Raw genomic sequence first — 12,475 nt, 5'->3', positions numbered from 1 at the left:
GTTTTGCATAATTAACTTTATTTCTATATAATTTAAAGGCCAACCATTGAGAATAAGTGAAGTGGAAGGCAAATTAGTAAAGTATCTTTTCATCAAACAAAATAATTCATCCATAATAGTAGCTTATCGTGTTCGTATATAAGAATCGGTCTAGCAATCTTGAAAGTAAATTGATGTGATACATCAGAAGATAAATTTTGCATACCATAACAAGAAATTAATTAGCAAATGTTCTACGTACTAGTCTCGTAAATAAAACATAAAATAGAATATACTTACTCGTTTGCAAGTTACCCCTGGGCTTAGCTCCGAGAATGGCCAAGTTTACATTCGCTTTGCGACCGTCGATAATAGGGTTAGGATCTTTGCATGCCCTCTCCGCCGCCGGTCTATCTCCCATAATTACCTACGCATATGTTAGATTCAGCTTTCCATTAATTGAGAATAAGCCCGGATATGTATTCCTCACGTACTCTATAAATCACTAGATCTTTTAATGGTTGAAATCATTCGTAAATGAGACTTTCATTTTCTATTTGACGAATATCTTGAAAAGCAAAACGACTATTGTCCTCGTCATTCTTATTTAATATACAATTACCTAACAGGTCAAATTCTTCTCTTAGAGAGAGTGCAGTAAAGATTAGTTATAAATATGAGAAAGTAGCAGAGGTAGCGAAGTATTGCGCACACACAACACATTATTATCAAGTTTCTCGTAAACAAAGATGAGATATACGATGAATTTCAAATTGTAACAAAACTCGAAAGGAAGAAAGGAGAATTTTGAGATCTTTTATTGTATTCATTCTAACTTAATTTCAAATGAGTACCATTTTTTGCCATGGATAGGCTGAAAACAAATTCATCATTACGAAAATAACGACACGTGCCCTAAAACTTTAACAAAAATATATTAGTGCACCAAAAATTCTCTTCAAGAAGGTATAAAAAGACTTTTTCAAAATTTTTTTATTAGAAAACTATTGAGTTCTATGGAAGATATCTCGACTTATAAAAACCTTACTGCTGATAAAGTATTTTTTAATAAATATTTTTTTAATTAGTTATCATGTGTATATTTGATTGGTTTAATGTTTCACACAGTTTATCTAATACATCCTTAAAATTAGCAAATTAAAGAACTACAAAAATTAACTATATCTCACTGTTAATTTGTCCAGGAACAATATTAAGAAAGTACAACGAAATTTATTTCCATATTATCAGCATACTTATAAATGCACGCGATACAAAGAAACAGATATGGAGACTTATACGACGTGGATGCAAAAGAAAGGGCATTATCTCGAGCGGAAAGGCTAAGCTTATGTGCATATGTAAAAACAGATTGATGTGGTCTCGTTAATAAAGTTATCATAGTCAACTCGGTTGAATATAATAGCTAATCGTATCGACTGACTGATGGGTATTTTTTGCCGTTAGGTCGACAAAAACTACAGCAGCTGCGAAACGGCGAACAAATTTATATGACTTCGATTTATATCGAATATCGCATTAAAAATCGAATATATGCAAATATATTAATACGTAATTACTTACGAAGCCATAGCCCCTGCTTTTGCCAGTCTGTCTGTCCGTGATGACGACCGCTTCCTCGATATCCCCGTAAACGTTGAAGTGTTCCCTGAGACTTTTATCGGTGGTATGATAGGGCAAGCCACCGACGAACAGCTTCGTCCATGTCGTGTCCTTTTGCTGCGGCGTAGTACCGGCGAGGGCCCCCAATCCTTGTACCAATTCGTCGGGTCCTGGGGCACTCACAGTGCCTACAGCACCCACGGCGCCCACACCGAGACCCGCGGCACCCGGCATCAGCATCCTCCAAATTTTGGCGAGATCACCGCCAGACGGAACAACGACTTGCTCAATCTTGACACGTTCTTTGGTACCTCGGTCAACGTTAATAACACCACAAGCCGTGCAGCATTTAGACACGGAACGCTCCCTATTCTGGGAACAGAAAAAAAATCTGTATTAAAATCGGAGAAACTATAAAGATGAAGAAAAGAGATAATAAATTAAGAAATGTGTAGGAGTATTTCTACTGTGATTTGATTCAGAGTAATTGACAAAATCGATATTTTTTAACATAAATTCTTCGATAAAATTGGAATCGATATTTTTTTTAAGGGTCATCTACAATGAGTCGCAGTCGCAAGAGTCGTAAGAAATTGACCAATCACAGTCCATTATTCTTCGACCGCAAGAAGAATAATAGACTGTGATTGGCCAATTTCTTACGACTCTTACGACTGCGACCCATTGTAGATGGCCCTTAAGGAAAATTCATAAGCGAATTTAAGGTGGTATGTTTTACATCGAGAATCTAAAGAAACAATAAAATTTCATTTTTAAAATAAAATATTCACCCAACTTTAGAAAATTTGTAGCTTATTTGTGCCAATAGGATAGATTAATCTAAAGATCTTAAATTCTACTTCTTTTTAACAACAAACTTATTTTTAACTTTATAAAATCAAAATGTCATCTCGTAAAGCGTTTATGTAGCAGGGAAAACTCGTTTTAAAGAGAACAAAATATTTTGAATGAAATCGATACGTATGTATATTTTCGTCTCGAATACTTCGGATTTAAATACTGGACGAGAACGATGAGTAAAATCTGCATATAGCACATCATCTACTTTTCTTCCATTTCGCTTATGTAAAATAGACATAACAGAGAATGTGTGACGTGTATCTCAATCTTATCTCATTTTATAAAAAATGATACTCGAATTTCGTTATTTTGCCTTGGAAGAAAGCAATAAGAAAATTTATATTTATTTAATTGAAAAAAATCTCATTTATTATTGAAATGTTATCATTTTCGATACACATTGAATGCTTTTTAGACAAAATAATTATATGTCATGCATTAAGCCTCTTTAAAATCTGTATAAATTATCGGACATTCTCATTCGTTTTAATGATGCTTGATCTACATTGTACTCTCAAAGTAATATGTTTGTTACGGGAGGATTAATTTGTATGTCGCGTTACTGTCCAATTCAGTTGCGTTAAGGGGGTCGCACGCGTGCGGTTTAGAAGCTCTGCAAAGATCCAATGCTCACCGCCCTTACGAGGGTGAAAGAACCATTGCACTTCGTCATGCAAACTCGATGCATACATTTGTGCGAGTTTTGCGATAATTAGGTTTTTAAGAATGCAACCAAACCGACACGCGTACTTGGCGCGTACATTGTAATGATGTACATACATGTTTTGATATACGTACGTGTGAGTATGTATATTGTATATCGACGCAATTGTAAAGACGGTGAACGAAGCGCTATTCACTTTTCTATTGAAGAATTTTATTTCGCTGATTTATAAAGATATACGCGGCTCTCGCTCACGTTGGCTTCAGTGAAAGGGGAATCATAATTGAGTGAAATGGATGCGGAAATTCTTGCACAAAAAAGAGATATTGCCCCTACTTAGGCGCCAAGCAGAACTTTAAAAAGCAATTACCGCAACGACATGGAATTACACTAATTACGCTTAGACACTAAATATAATTAATAATTGTTGATATGTATCTAATCAATTAATTTTAAGCATTAGATGAATTTCTTCGGTGTATATTTTCCGTAGAAATTATAGCGTAATGTGTAAAATGTATTTTTATTGTCTAATATGTCGAAAGATAGAAACTTCACTTTTATGAAATTTTTTACGCTATGTTATTAGAAGTTTAGAACTCCGTTAAATAGTGAAATTTTGCTTATAAAGATTTATAAAAGTAAAATCCTGTGCACGAGAATAATAGAATTTTCCCTCCGTAAATCATATCGTGACATGGTTTCAGCGATAAAACAACGAACAACGCATAAAAATATTAAAATTATTGAAATAGAATTCATGATATATTATTATTGTGTATGTATATGCTTAATATACAAAAAAAATAATATACATTTCCAATATTTCTATTTTAAAAAATTCGAATACGAGATAATCAACGATCAATCACATACGAAAATATCCAGCATCACAAAATAAACACTCAAAAATACCGTTTGCAATGCAATGATGCAACAAGGTACCTACGCACACGCGCGCGGATACATCTGCACTCGCAACTTCCTGTAGTTCGAGCAAGCACGAGAGCCGAAGGGTGACGAAAACGAATCGTCTTCTAGCTTCATCTGACGCGTACATTACTTTCGTCTACCATCCCTCTCTAGCGTGCTCGAATCGATGACTCTTTCGGACACAAAGGGAACAGATAAAAGCTCCCTTTTACGTAGAAACCGAACCCCTGCATCGGGGAAAATCCGACGGGCCGACAAGGACGGCGAAGAAGCGAGAGGGCTTTACCCCGAGCGACAAAGAGGGCCATACGGACGGAGAAGAAAGGGCAAAGAGGAAGGACCCTGACCTCCATCCAAGGCTCTCTCTCGCACTCTTCTCTAAAGAAACCTGAAAAGAGAGCCAGTTTTGCCCCTCACGTAGAGGTAGAGGTAGAGAACGAAACGGTCGAGGGAACCAGGTAGTAGGGCATTTTTCGTACGGCTCGTCTTTCGAGTTTCTGCAACGCGTTCAGCGCCGATAGAAGAGGGAGAAAGGGCCCTTTTTCCCCCGTCACGTCCCTTTTCCTCTCACTCGGCTTGGCATTTTCAACACACTCTCGCTTCTTCTTGCCCGAACATATTGTGCGCGCCGGGCCCTACGGCGAGGGCAGAGGGGCCTCTACTCTAACCCCCGCCTGTTCTCCTTGCCCATCCCTCCTTCTTCAGCCCTTTCCTACCGGTACTTCGACAGAACGACCGCGGCGTCGGTTCCCGGTCGAGATCCCCCAAAACGACGGCAGCTGCTGCAGAAAACCGGTGCAGCACGCCGTATAATCATATTGTTGTATTGCCATCGCCGCCCTCTCCTCCTTCACCATCTTTCGCTCTGCCCTAGACGTCCTAGCTCAATTCGTACGAAACGCTGCATGAAAAACTATTTTTCTTAGCGCTACGATTTAACGAACCACGATTCAAACTACTTTCTGTGATAACATTTATATTCCAAGTATATTGCAGCGTAAAGCATAACTATATGCCGATAAAATCCAAAATCTAGACTCGTAAATCATTATATACAAACCAACCTAAAATATAGTTTAATACGCTCTATAAATTGTACGTTAACGCGCGCGCGCGCGCGCGCGATCTTAAATTCTTTTTTAACTACTACTTGGATGAAAGATGTTTCAAACAAGAATTCGATCCGTTTAAAAAATCATAAGTAACTTTGAAATCTCAGACGCAATCGTGTCTAAAACGAAATTATGTCCCCCTTGAAACCATGTAATTTTCTTTTGAAACATTTCCACAATGAGTAATTAAATAATAATTGAAGGTTGTTAAGTCTAGTGAACTTCCATATATGATACCATATATTCAATCTCTGGAATGTTAATATAACATGATACAGATAATTATAAATCACAACTGTAGAAATCTCATTGCCATTAAAAGCCCGAAGCATAATATCAACTATCTCACATTTATCACCTACATAAAGCGTACTTTAATCTTTAATCTTTGAAATCTCTTGTAAATCACAATTTATAAAATAAATCCCTTTTCACTGCAAGCATGAGTGATGTGAGAAAAAATACTTTTCATAATATTTCCGAGCTTTGTGTGCTCATGCTGTGAAAACGCACTGTCGGCCAGTATTGGCGTTAGTAAAAGCAGTTTCAACCCTTTAGGTAATAAGAGGCACGGCTTGCGGAGGGTAGAAACAATGGCCTGTACGCCGGCTGGCTCGTAAGCCGGTGCGGTGGAAGCATACGGCGCGCGACGGCAATCGGAATACTTGACGATCGCGGGACACGAGAATTTCGACGAATTTCCAGCTGTATTTACTGACGGTGCTCCGCGGAACGCGTTGTTCCGGAACGACGTGTACTCATCGTGTGCTATTTCGCACACAATTGGATCCGTTTCGAGACGAATTAGATCGTAGGATGTGCTTTGCGCGACGAAAACTTTACGGAATGTTTAAAAGAGCGCTCGTTGAGAAGCACTGGTTTTTAATAGCTCACACGTGGACTATGCAGACACCCCGCGGTGCACGAGAAGAATGTACTTCTCGGACGCGCCGCACTTAGGCGACAAGTTCCTATCGCGGCGAATAACATCGGGACGTCATTGTCTTTTCGGTCGCATTGAGCGTGTGTGTGCAATGTGCATTCGGTTCGGCACTGGCCAATTGCCATGTGCTTCACGAAAGCAGCCGCGAAAATATCCTCTCGGCCAAAGTCGCAAAGGCCAGTCTTTCGAAAAACACGTGCGACGCGTGGCTTTCGTCAGGTTTCGCGAAAAGGTGTCGGATATACGCGAGTTAATTGCACGAAGCGCGAGCGAAAAGCGCGTTAACCTAAAAACAAGTCTGGTTTTAAGTGTCATCACTGAGAATCGCCACATTGCGTCTTTTCACATATAGAAATATCGAAATAATCGAAATCAATAAGATATATAGAAGAAAAAGAAATTACTTTTGATATCTTTAAACTTATTGTCAGTAATATGCCTTGTATAACTTTCCATCAAATTTTAAATTATATTTACGATCAAAATAGACCATCCTATCTTTAATTATTCTGCTTCACGCATATTTATTTAAATTCAGTTAATTTTAAAACGAATTTGCATATCACCCGTTCAAGATTCTTTTTATATATAGATGATGCTATACAGCTGTCAAATAAATTTCGGAACAATTTCTCTCCTTCGAGAACTACTTATTAATTGGCGTGTATCCGCGTTTTTCTGCAAAACTTGCCGCAGCAAGTTTACGTTTGTATGTGACGAGCCTCGCCACGCAGACGATAACGTCATTATCAAATTGTTTGCATCTCGTGCAGGAACACTTGTTGAAGCACGATTGACAATAAGCGTAGTACGTCTGCTGAAAGTTTATACGTCGACGATTCGCGGGCTTTCTGAAGAAGCGTTTCGCGCTACTTATCCGCCGATAGCGTGAAAATTGCGTGGCTTATATTTTTCTGTATCAGAGATACTTAGTAGAAAACAGTACGCGTTGTTTTAATTGCATGTTAGACTGTCGAGAAGAAGGAACACCCTCGTTCCGTGCTATTAGAGAGATTAACAGTTTTGATTCGTGCTCGAAATCTGCGCATTATTGTTACCTTACGTCCATCATATAGTACAGTTTTGTGTACAGTACAAATATAGTAAATTAATATATATTCCACAATTTTCCTGGTGACAGAGGTTTGGTTTTTTATATAAAACGTGGAAAAACTTGAACATGTATAATTTTTATATTAATTTTTATTATTTTACAGTCAATGAAAGATTAATTTCCGGGACTCATGTCTTCAAGAAATTTTGTTTTTACCAAAAGAGTAATAAGAATTAAAGTAACCAGTGTTACCTTGATTCTCATTACTATTTCGATAGAGATACGGCAGAAGACAGGAATTTATTATATGGATAACAAAATGGGGATTCTGTATTCAGCTTTTATGACATTTCATGAAATTCACAAAACTTAGCGAACTTCCGAAAAAAACATCGAACATTAACATAACAAGACTTAGATCAGTCCCGTTACCTCTTCAGATATAAGACGAACAGAAAAATCGTATTAGCAAACTTTCGCGAGTAAATAACTTCCAGGTTCTTATGCAAACTCGCGAAGTTTCCTTCACGCCGCGCTTTCCACGGAAAAAAAAGCAGATGTGATTCCGATTGAAATGCTTTCAGAATATCACCATGGTTGGCTTATTTTTAATTATCGACATGCACTTATGTAGTGCTTGAAGATACAAGCTTACGTTAATTTTTACATTGTCGCCTTAACTCGAATCTGAAGTTTAAATCATTTTTTTTTTTTGCACGAATATAATCCTAAAGGCCATTAATTGCGACATCAATTTACTTAAGTATCCAAAATGTTTATAAAATGGATATATGCAATAAATAATAGGATATCCGTGTAGTGACCATTGGTGTCATTCTGAGCAGTTTTTTCAGCCAGAAGCACTATCACCTGCGTCCGTTTCCAGACGTACCGGCACGGCAAAATTGTCGGGCACGACCGTCGGGGTTTATTAATAAACATCGGGGAACACGTGCCCGGTCGCCCTTTGTCGCCGACGACCAGGCCGTTGAACGGGGGTTGAGAGGGGACAGCTGAGAGAAGAAGCAGACCATTTTACGAACGCGCAAGATGGCCACGCGCCACCGCGCAGTAGTTCCGCGGATGGATAAACAGAATTTCCTGCGCATACAAATTCGCGCGCCACGCAATCTCACACGCCACGTACAGCAAAATCCGGATTCAGTCGAGACGCCGCCGTTTCGTGCCGTGCTGATCGTACATATCGTATCGAGATCCAGGGAAGCGCACGCTAGTGTCGTTCGCCAGGCGACGCATCCAATTTTATCGGTGCATTTCAATGTCGCGATATAGCAGAGGCGAATGAGTGAGCAGTGGCAGTGTGTTTCCCTCATAACTGATAATACTTCATGTTTTCCAAGGATTAAGTAGCCGCATACAATGGCCACAGCCGCATTGTTAGCTCGTCATTTATTTAAATGATTGATTATTTTAGTTTTGTTTGTCTCTGTTCGCGCGTAACTCTTTCCTACTTTTTTATTGCCTCTTAATCAATGATCTCTCAGTGTTAAATCGCTAAAAAGTCTCTTGCGAACATGGGATTCAAGCTAAATAAAATTATATATTTATAAATGGAATATCTCAATTATACTGGGAATGATAATTTAATATAATTCGAACAAAGAAAACAATTTATTTTTATGTTCAGAAATTAAAGATCAATCTACTATCGACCTTGCATATTTTTACAATGATAAAGCCGCGCGATGTGAGAGTGCGATACGCCTATAATTAATGGTAGCCATTAACTACCATTAATTGACATTAATTATAGCTATTAATGCTAACGAGCCACGCGATTCCAAAATTCATGCAACGGACACGACGAGCAGTTTTACACGGAGCTATGCATTAAATATGACGCGTGCTAACGCGCAAGACCGATGACTTTTTTACGAGTTATTTTGTAGCCAAGTGTGCTATTTTCAAAAGAAACAACAGCGAATGGAACGCCGATCGAAAATAGACCGATCGAAGAGAAGTGGAGTATGCCGTAGTTTAATCGCACCTCCTGAGGGGGCAATTAGGAAATCGATTCAGATTGGTTACATCCAATTTTACATGGAAATATTTTTGTAATACAGTTTTCGGTAGTCGGGTTTCTTCTAAGAATTTTCGTTAACGATCAATGTTGAAAGATTTGTTTACTTACGTTTTTTTACGCACTGTGTACGTTCGTTTGTCGCACTGCAGCTACTGCCGTGATAATCCGAAAATGACGATACACAAACAGTACTATACACCAAGGTTAGGAGGGATCTTCCGCCCGTGTGGAATCCGCGTGATCTGTATGAAGCACGATGCACTATCGGAAAGACGACTATTCTGCTCGCCAGAGAAATACTCGGAAATATTGTAGGCACCTTGTTACATCCAGAGTGGTTTTCGGCCAGTACGTTAGTCCACCACGCGCTACGAACAGTGCTCGGTTTTTTTTGCGATCGAGAGCGCGCGCAAAACGCAACCGACGCCGACCAAGGCCCACGTGCGAATGCCCGACTCTTCCGTTTGAGTTGTCGCGGCTACTGCATGGCGCTTCAGTTCGCCAGTTTCCTTTTGCCAGTTGGTTTGCCATCGAGCCTCTCGATTGGCCGACATTTATTCCCACTCCCGTGTACGGATACGTGCGCACGCAGGCAGCCCTATGCCCCCAGGAAACACGAGCGCTGAAATTCAAAAAGCGGGTACGATCGGTGTTTTCACGCGGTATTCGGCGACGCTGGTCCGCGGTAGTGAGATGCTTCTCGCGGGCATGGGCAGGGTAATGACTTGTTGCCGGGTGATCGATTGTCCCGAGAAACACGTGTGCGCGACGGGGACACGTGCATAATCGCGGGCAAGTTGTCGATCTTTTCTTTTTTCTGAGGTGTTTGTGTGTTCTATAGATTTTCTTCGAGAGACTCCACCGAAACTTGACGATCGACGTAATTATAGTCTATTTATATTCTTTTCGATTGGAATTTTTACTCAAAATTTTCAATTATGATTTATTCCATTGGACAAATATATTGATTTATGAAGAGCACACATAGCCGTATAAATTGACACTTATACATATAATTACAATTAGAATTATGATTTGTACATATAAATATTTAATATATATAATTATATTTACAAGAAGATAAATCTATGAATATCATTTAATTATTTAATTACAATTGAATTCTATATTTTTGTAATAATTCCTCTTTCAAAATTCTAGAAATATATTTATATTAAATCGATATATTTTTAAAATAAACCTCTTATAATTTGTACATTAAAAATACATCTCAACAAATAACAACATATGTTAGCATTTATTGTGGAATCAATTATTAAAAGAATTATTAAAAGAATTTTATTACTTTATTAGAGTGAAAAAATACACTTTTCTTTTCCGCGAGGATTTCTCCTAAGAAAGTGCATAACAAAGCGAAACGATTCTGAGGGATCTATAATACGAGGCGAGGCGGTGCGGTGGTCCGCGGAAGAGCATCAGCTGTTCGAATTATTATCGTTGCAGACGATGGCAGATGTTCGCTAGCCTGAAACGTTCTCCCCCGAAAGCTTTGAACTCGCTGATCCTTTTTCTTTCAAGCCGGTGAAAAACTCACGAAGGAAAGCGCACCTTTTCGACGCTTTGCACGAACAAATGCAACGCATACAGAAAATAAATGCATGTTATCTTAAATTATAGAATGCCAGGATATCCGGCATCCCGCATTGTATAATGATTCTTTTAAAACTATATCAAAAATCTCTTAACGCTACGTTAATTTGATACTTTTGTATATTTTAATATCAAGTATATAACTAAATAATGTTGAACAAATTGTAGTATATTTTTCATAAGTCCATTTATTAGTTTATAACTTCGGAAAAATGTTAACTTATTATTGCAATTTTGTTAGATTAGAATAACTTTTTTGCGAAAGCAATTTTCCTACGTACAACTTATGCTCTTGTTATTAATGTATATTAGTAATATTAATATTATGAAAGAAATTCTCTCTTTTTATGTACGAAAATATAGAAACTATTATTTGTCGTTAACGTTGAACTCATCAAGCAAATTTATTTAATAATTATAGTGTTCTGAATATAGAAGCCTAGCATGAATTTTACTATATCATCCTTCATAGATAGTTTTATGATACTCATCAGTAACGACCTGCTCGAGTTACGATTATGTTCTTATGAAACTCAATGTGAAGTAGTCTTCATGGTGCTTCTTGTACGCGTTATGCCAACAAATCGCAGTCTTAAGATAGTCGTAAGGAATTTTATTATACGGGGCTTACGGGGGTAGGCAACCAGGCAGCGATAATTCGTAGCTGCCCAGCTACGTACGTTCTCTTTGATGCCAAGGATAGACGAAGCTCAGGAACATCGCATTGTTCGAAACCTGCCGTTACTTACGTGCGACGGAATATAGGATATCATCGTCCGTCGCGTCCGCGCTCGAAGGAGACCCCATAGGTTCATGGCACGCGCTGCCAGCTGCCCCACAGCTGTCTCTCCTCTGTCGTCCCCCATATACGAGACCAGGGTTCTTACCCAACCGTGGTGCATTTACCACACCGAACGAACCGTTTCGCTTCTGTGTGCACGACGCACGTGCGCGTACGACTCGGCAATATTTTATTAGCGTTGCATGGCACGTTGCGACGAGTGAAGCACCCATTCGAGTCCTCCCAAGAAATGAATCTCGACAAGTACTTGATCCGGAAAATCCGTCAAAATATTCTGAACAATCTCCCAAACTTCCGAAATCGCAATCTCAATGGCACAAAATTATAGTCCTTGTTAACGTCTTTATTAATTGTAATTATTAAATGCGCAGCATTGAACTTATTGACTTTTGGAATTTCTGAATCTAATTTATTTTTAAAAATGTTATTGTATTCTGGTCAATAATCTTTCAAATAAGTTATAACCAGTAAAAATATAATCTCAAGTGCGAATAAAGTTATTAGTATTGAAAGGAATATATATATATCTAAATCTCTGAAAAGTTCAATAGCCGCTATTTCTCGTACGAAATATACATGCTGAATTGCATGTATGTACGTATGGTGCCACTGGGAAGTGGGACTATATGCATGGGGCTTTACATTTGCGGTTTCCCATCCGGCTCGACCGGCGCAGTCTCGCAGGAAATAGTCCTGAGTATCCTAGAGGATACAGGGCTATTGGATTTCGCGTGAAAAAAAAAAGAACGAGATCGCGCCGGCACCATAAAGTGGGTATGAGAAGAGGATACGAGGAGAGAGAGACGTAAGTGCTCGTACGAAAAATAAAAAGGACCGTGAAGGGGGAAA

The 12,475-nt window shown here is 38.7% G+C and overlaps 1 protein-coding gene across 2 annotated transcripts in view; it reads right to left on the bottom strand.

Annotated features, from left to right (window-relative positions):
* LOC143895114 (RNA-binding protein 24) overlaps positions 1–9,717 on the bottom strand; it is a 30,626-nt gene extending 20,909 nt beyond the window's left edge. The window contains exons 1-3 of one of the 2 annotated variants that reach the window (XM_077401955.1): positions 9,322–9,717; positions 1,564–1,974; positions 280–406 (exon numbers count right to left, since the gene is read on the bottom strand). In XM_077401955.1, coding sequence (XP_077258081.1) covers positions 280–406; positions 1,564–1,842 — 406 coding nt within the window. In that variant the 5' untranslated portion in view covers positions 1,843–1,974; positions 9,322–9,717. The remainder of the gene's footprint in view (positions 1–279; positions 407–1,563; positions 1,975–9,321) is intronic. The other variant, XM_077401956.1, reaches the window with a different exon arrangement.
* Positions 9,718–12,475: the final 2,758 nt, after the last annotated feature.

The sequence above is a fragment of the Temnothorax americanus genome, unplaced genomic scaffold, assembly GCF_048541705.1.
Source record: "Temnothorax americanus isolate GAGA-0224 unplaced genomic scaffold, ASM4854170v1 Scaffold15, whole genome shotgun sequence".
Lineage (NCBI taxonomy): Eukaryota > Metazoa > Arthropoda > Insecta > Hymenoptera > Formicidae > Temnothorax > Temnothorax americanus.
The sequence above is the reverse complement of the archived record's forward strand: the minus strand, read 5'-3'. Positions and strand labels throughout refer to the sequence as shown.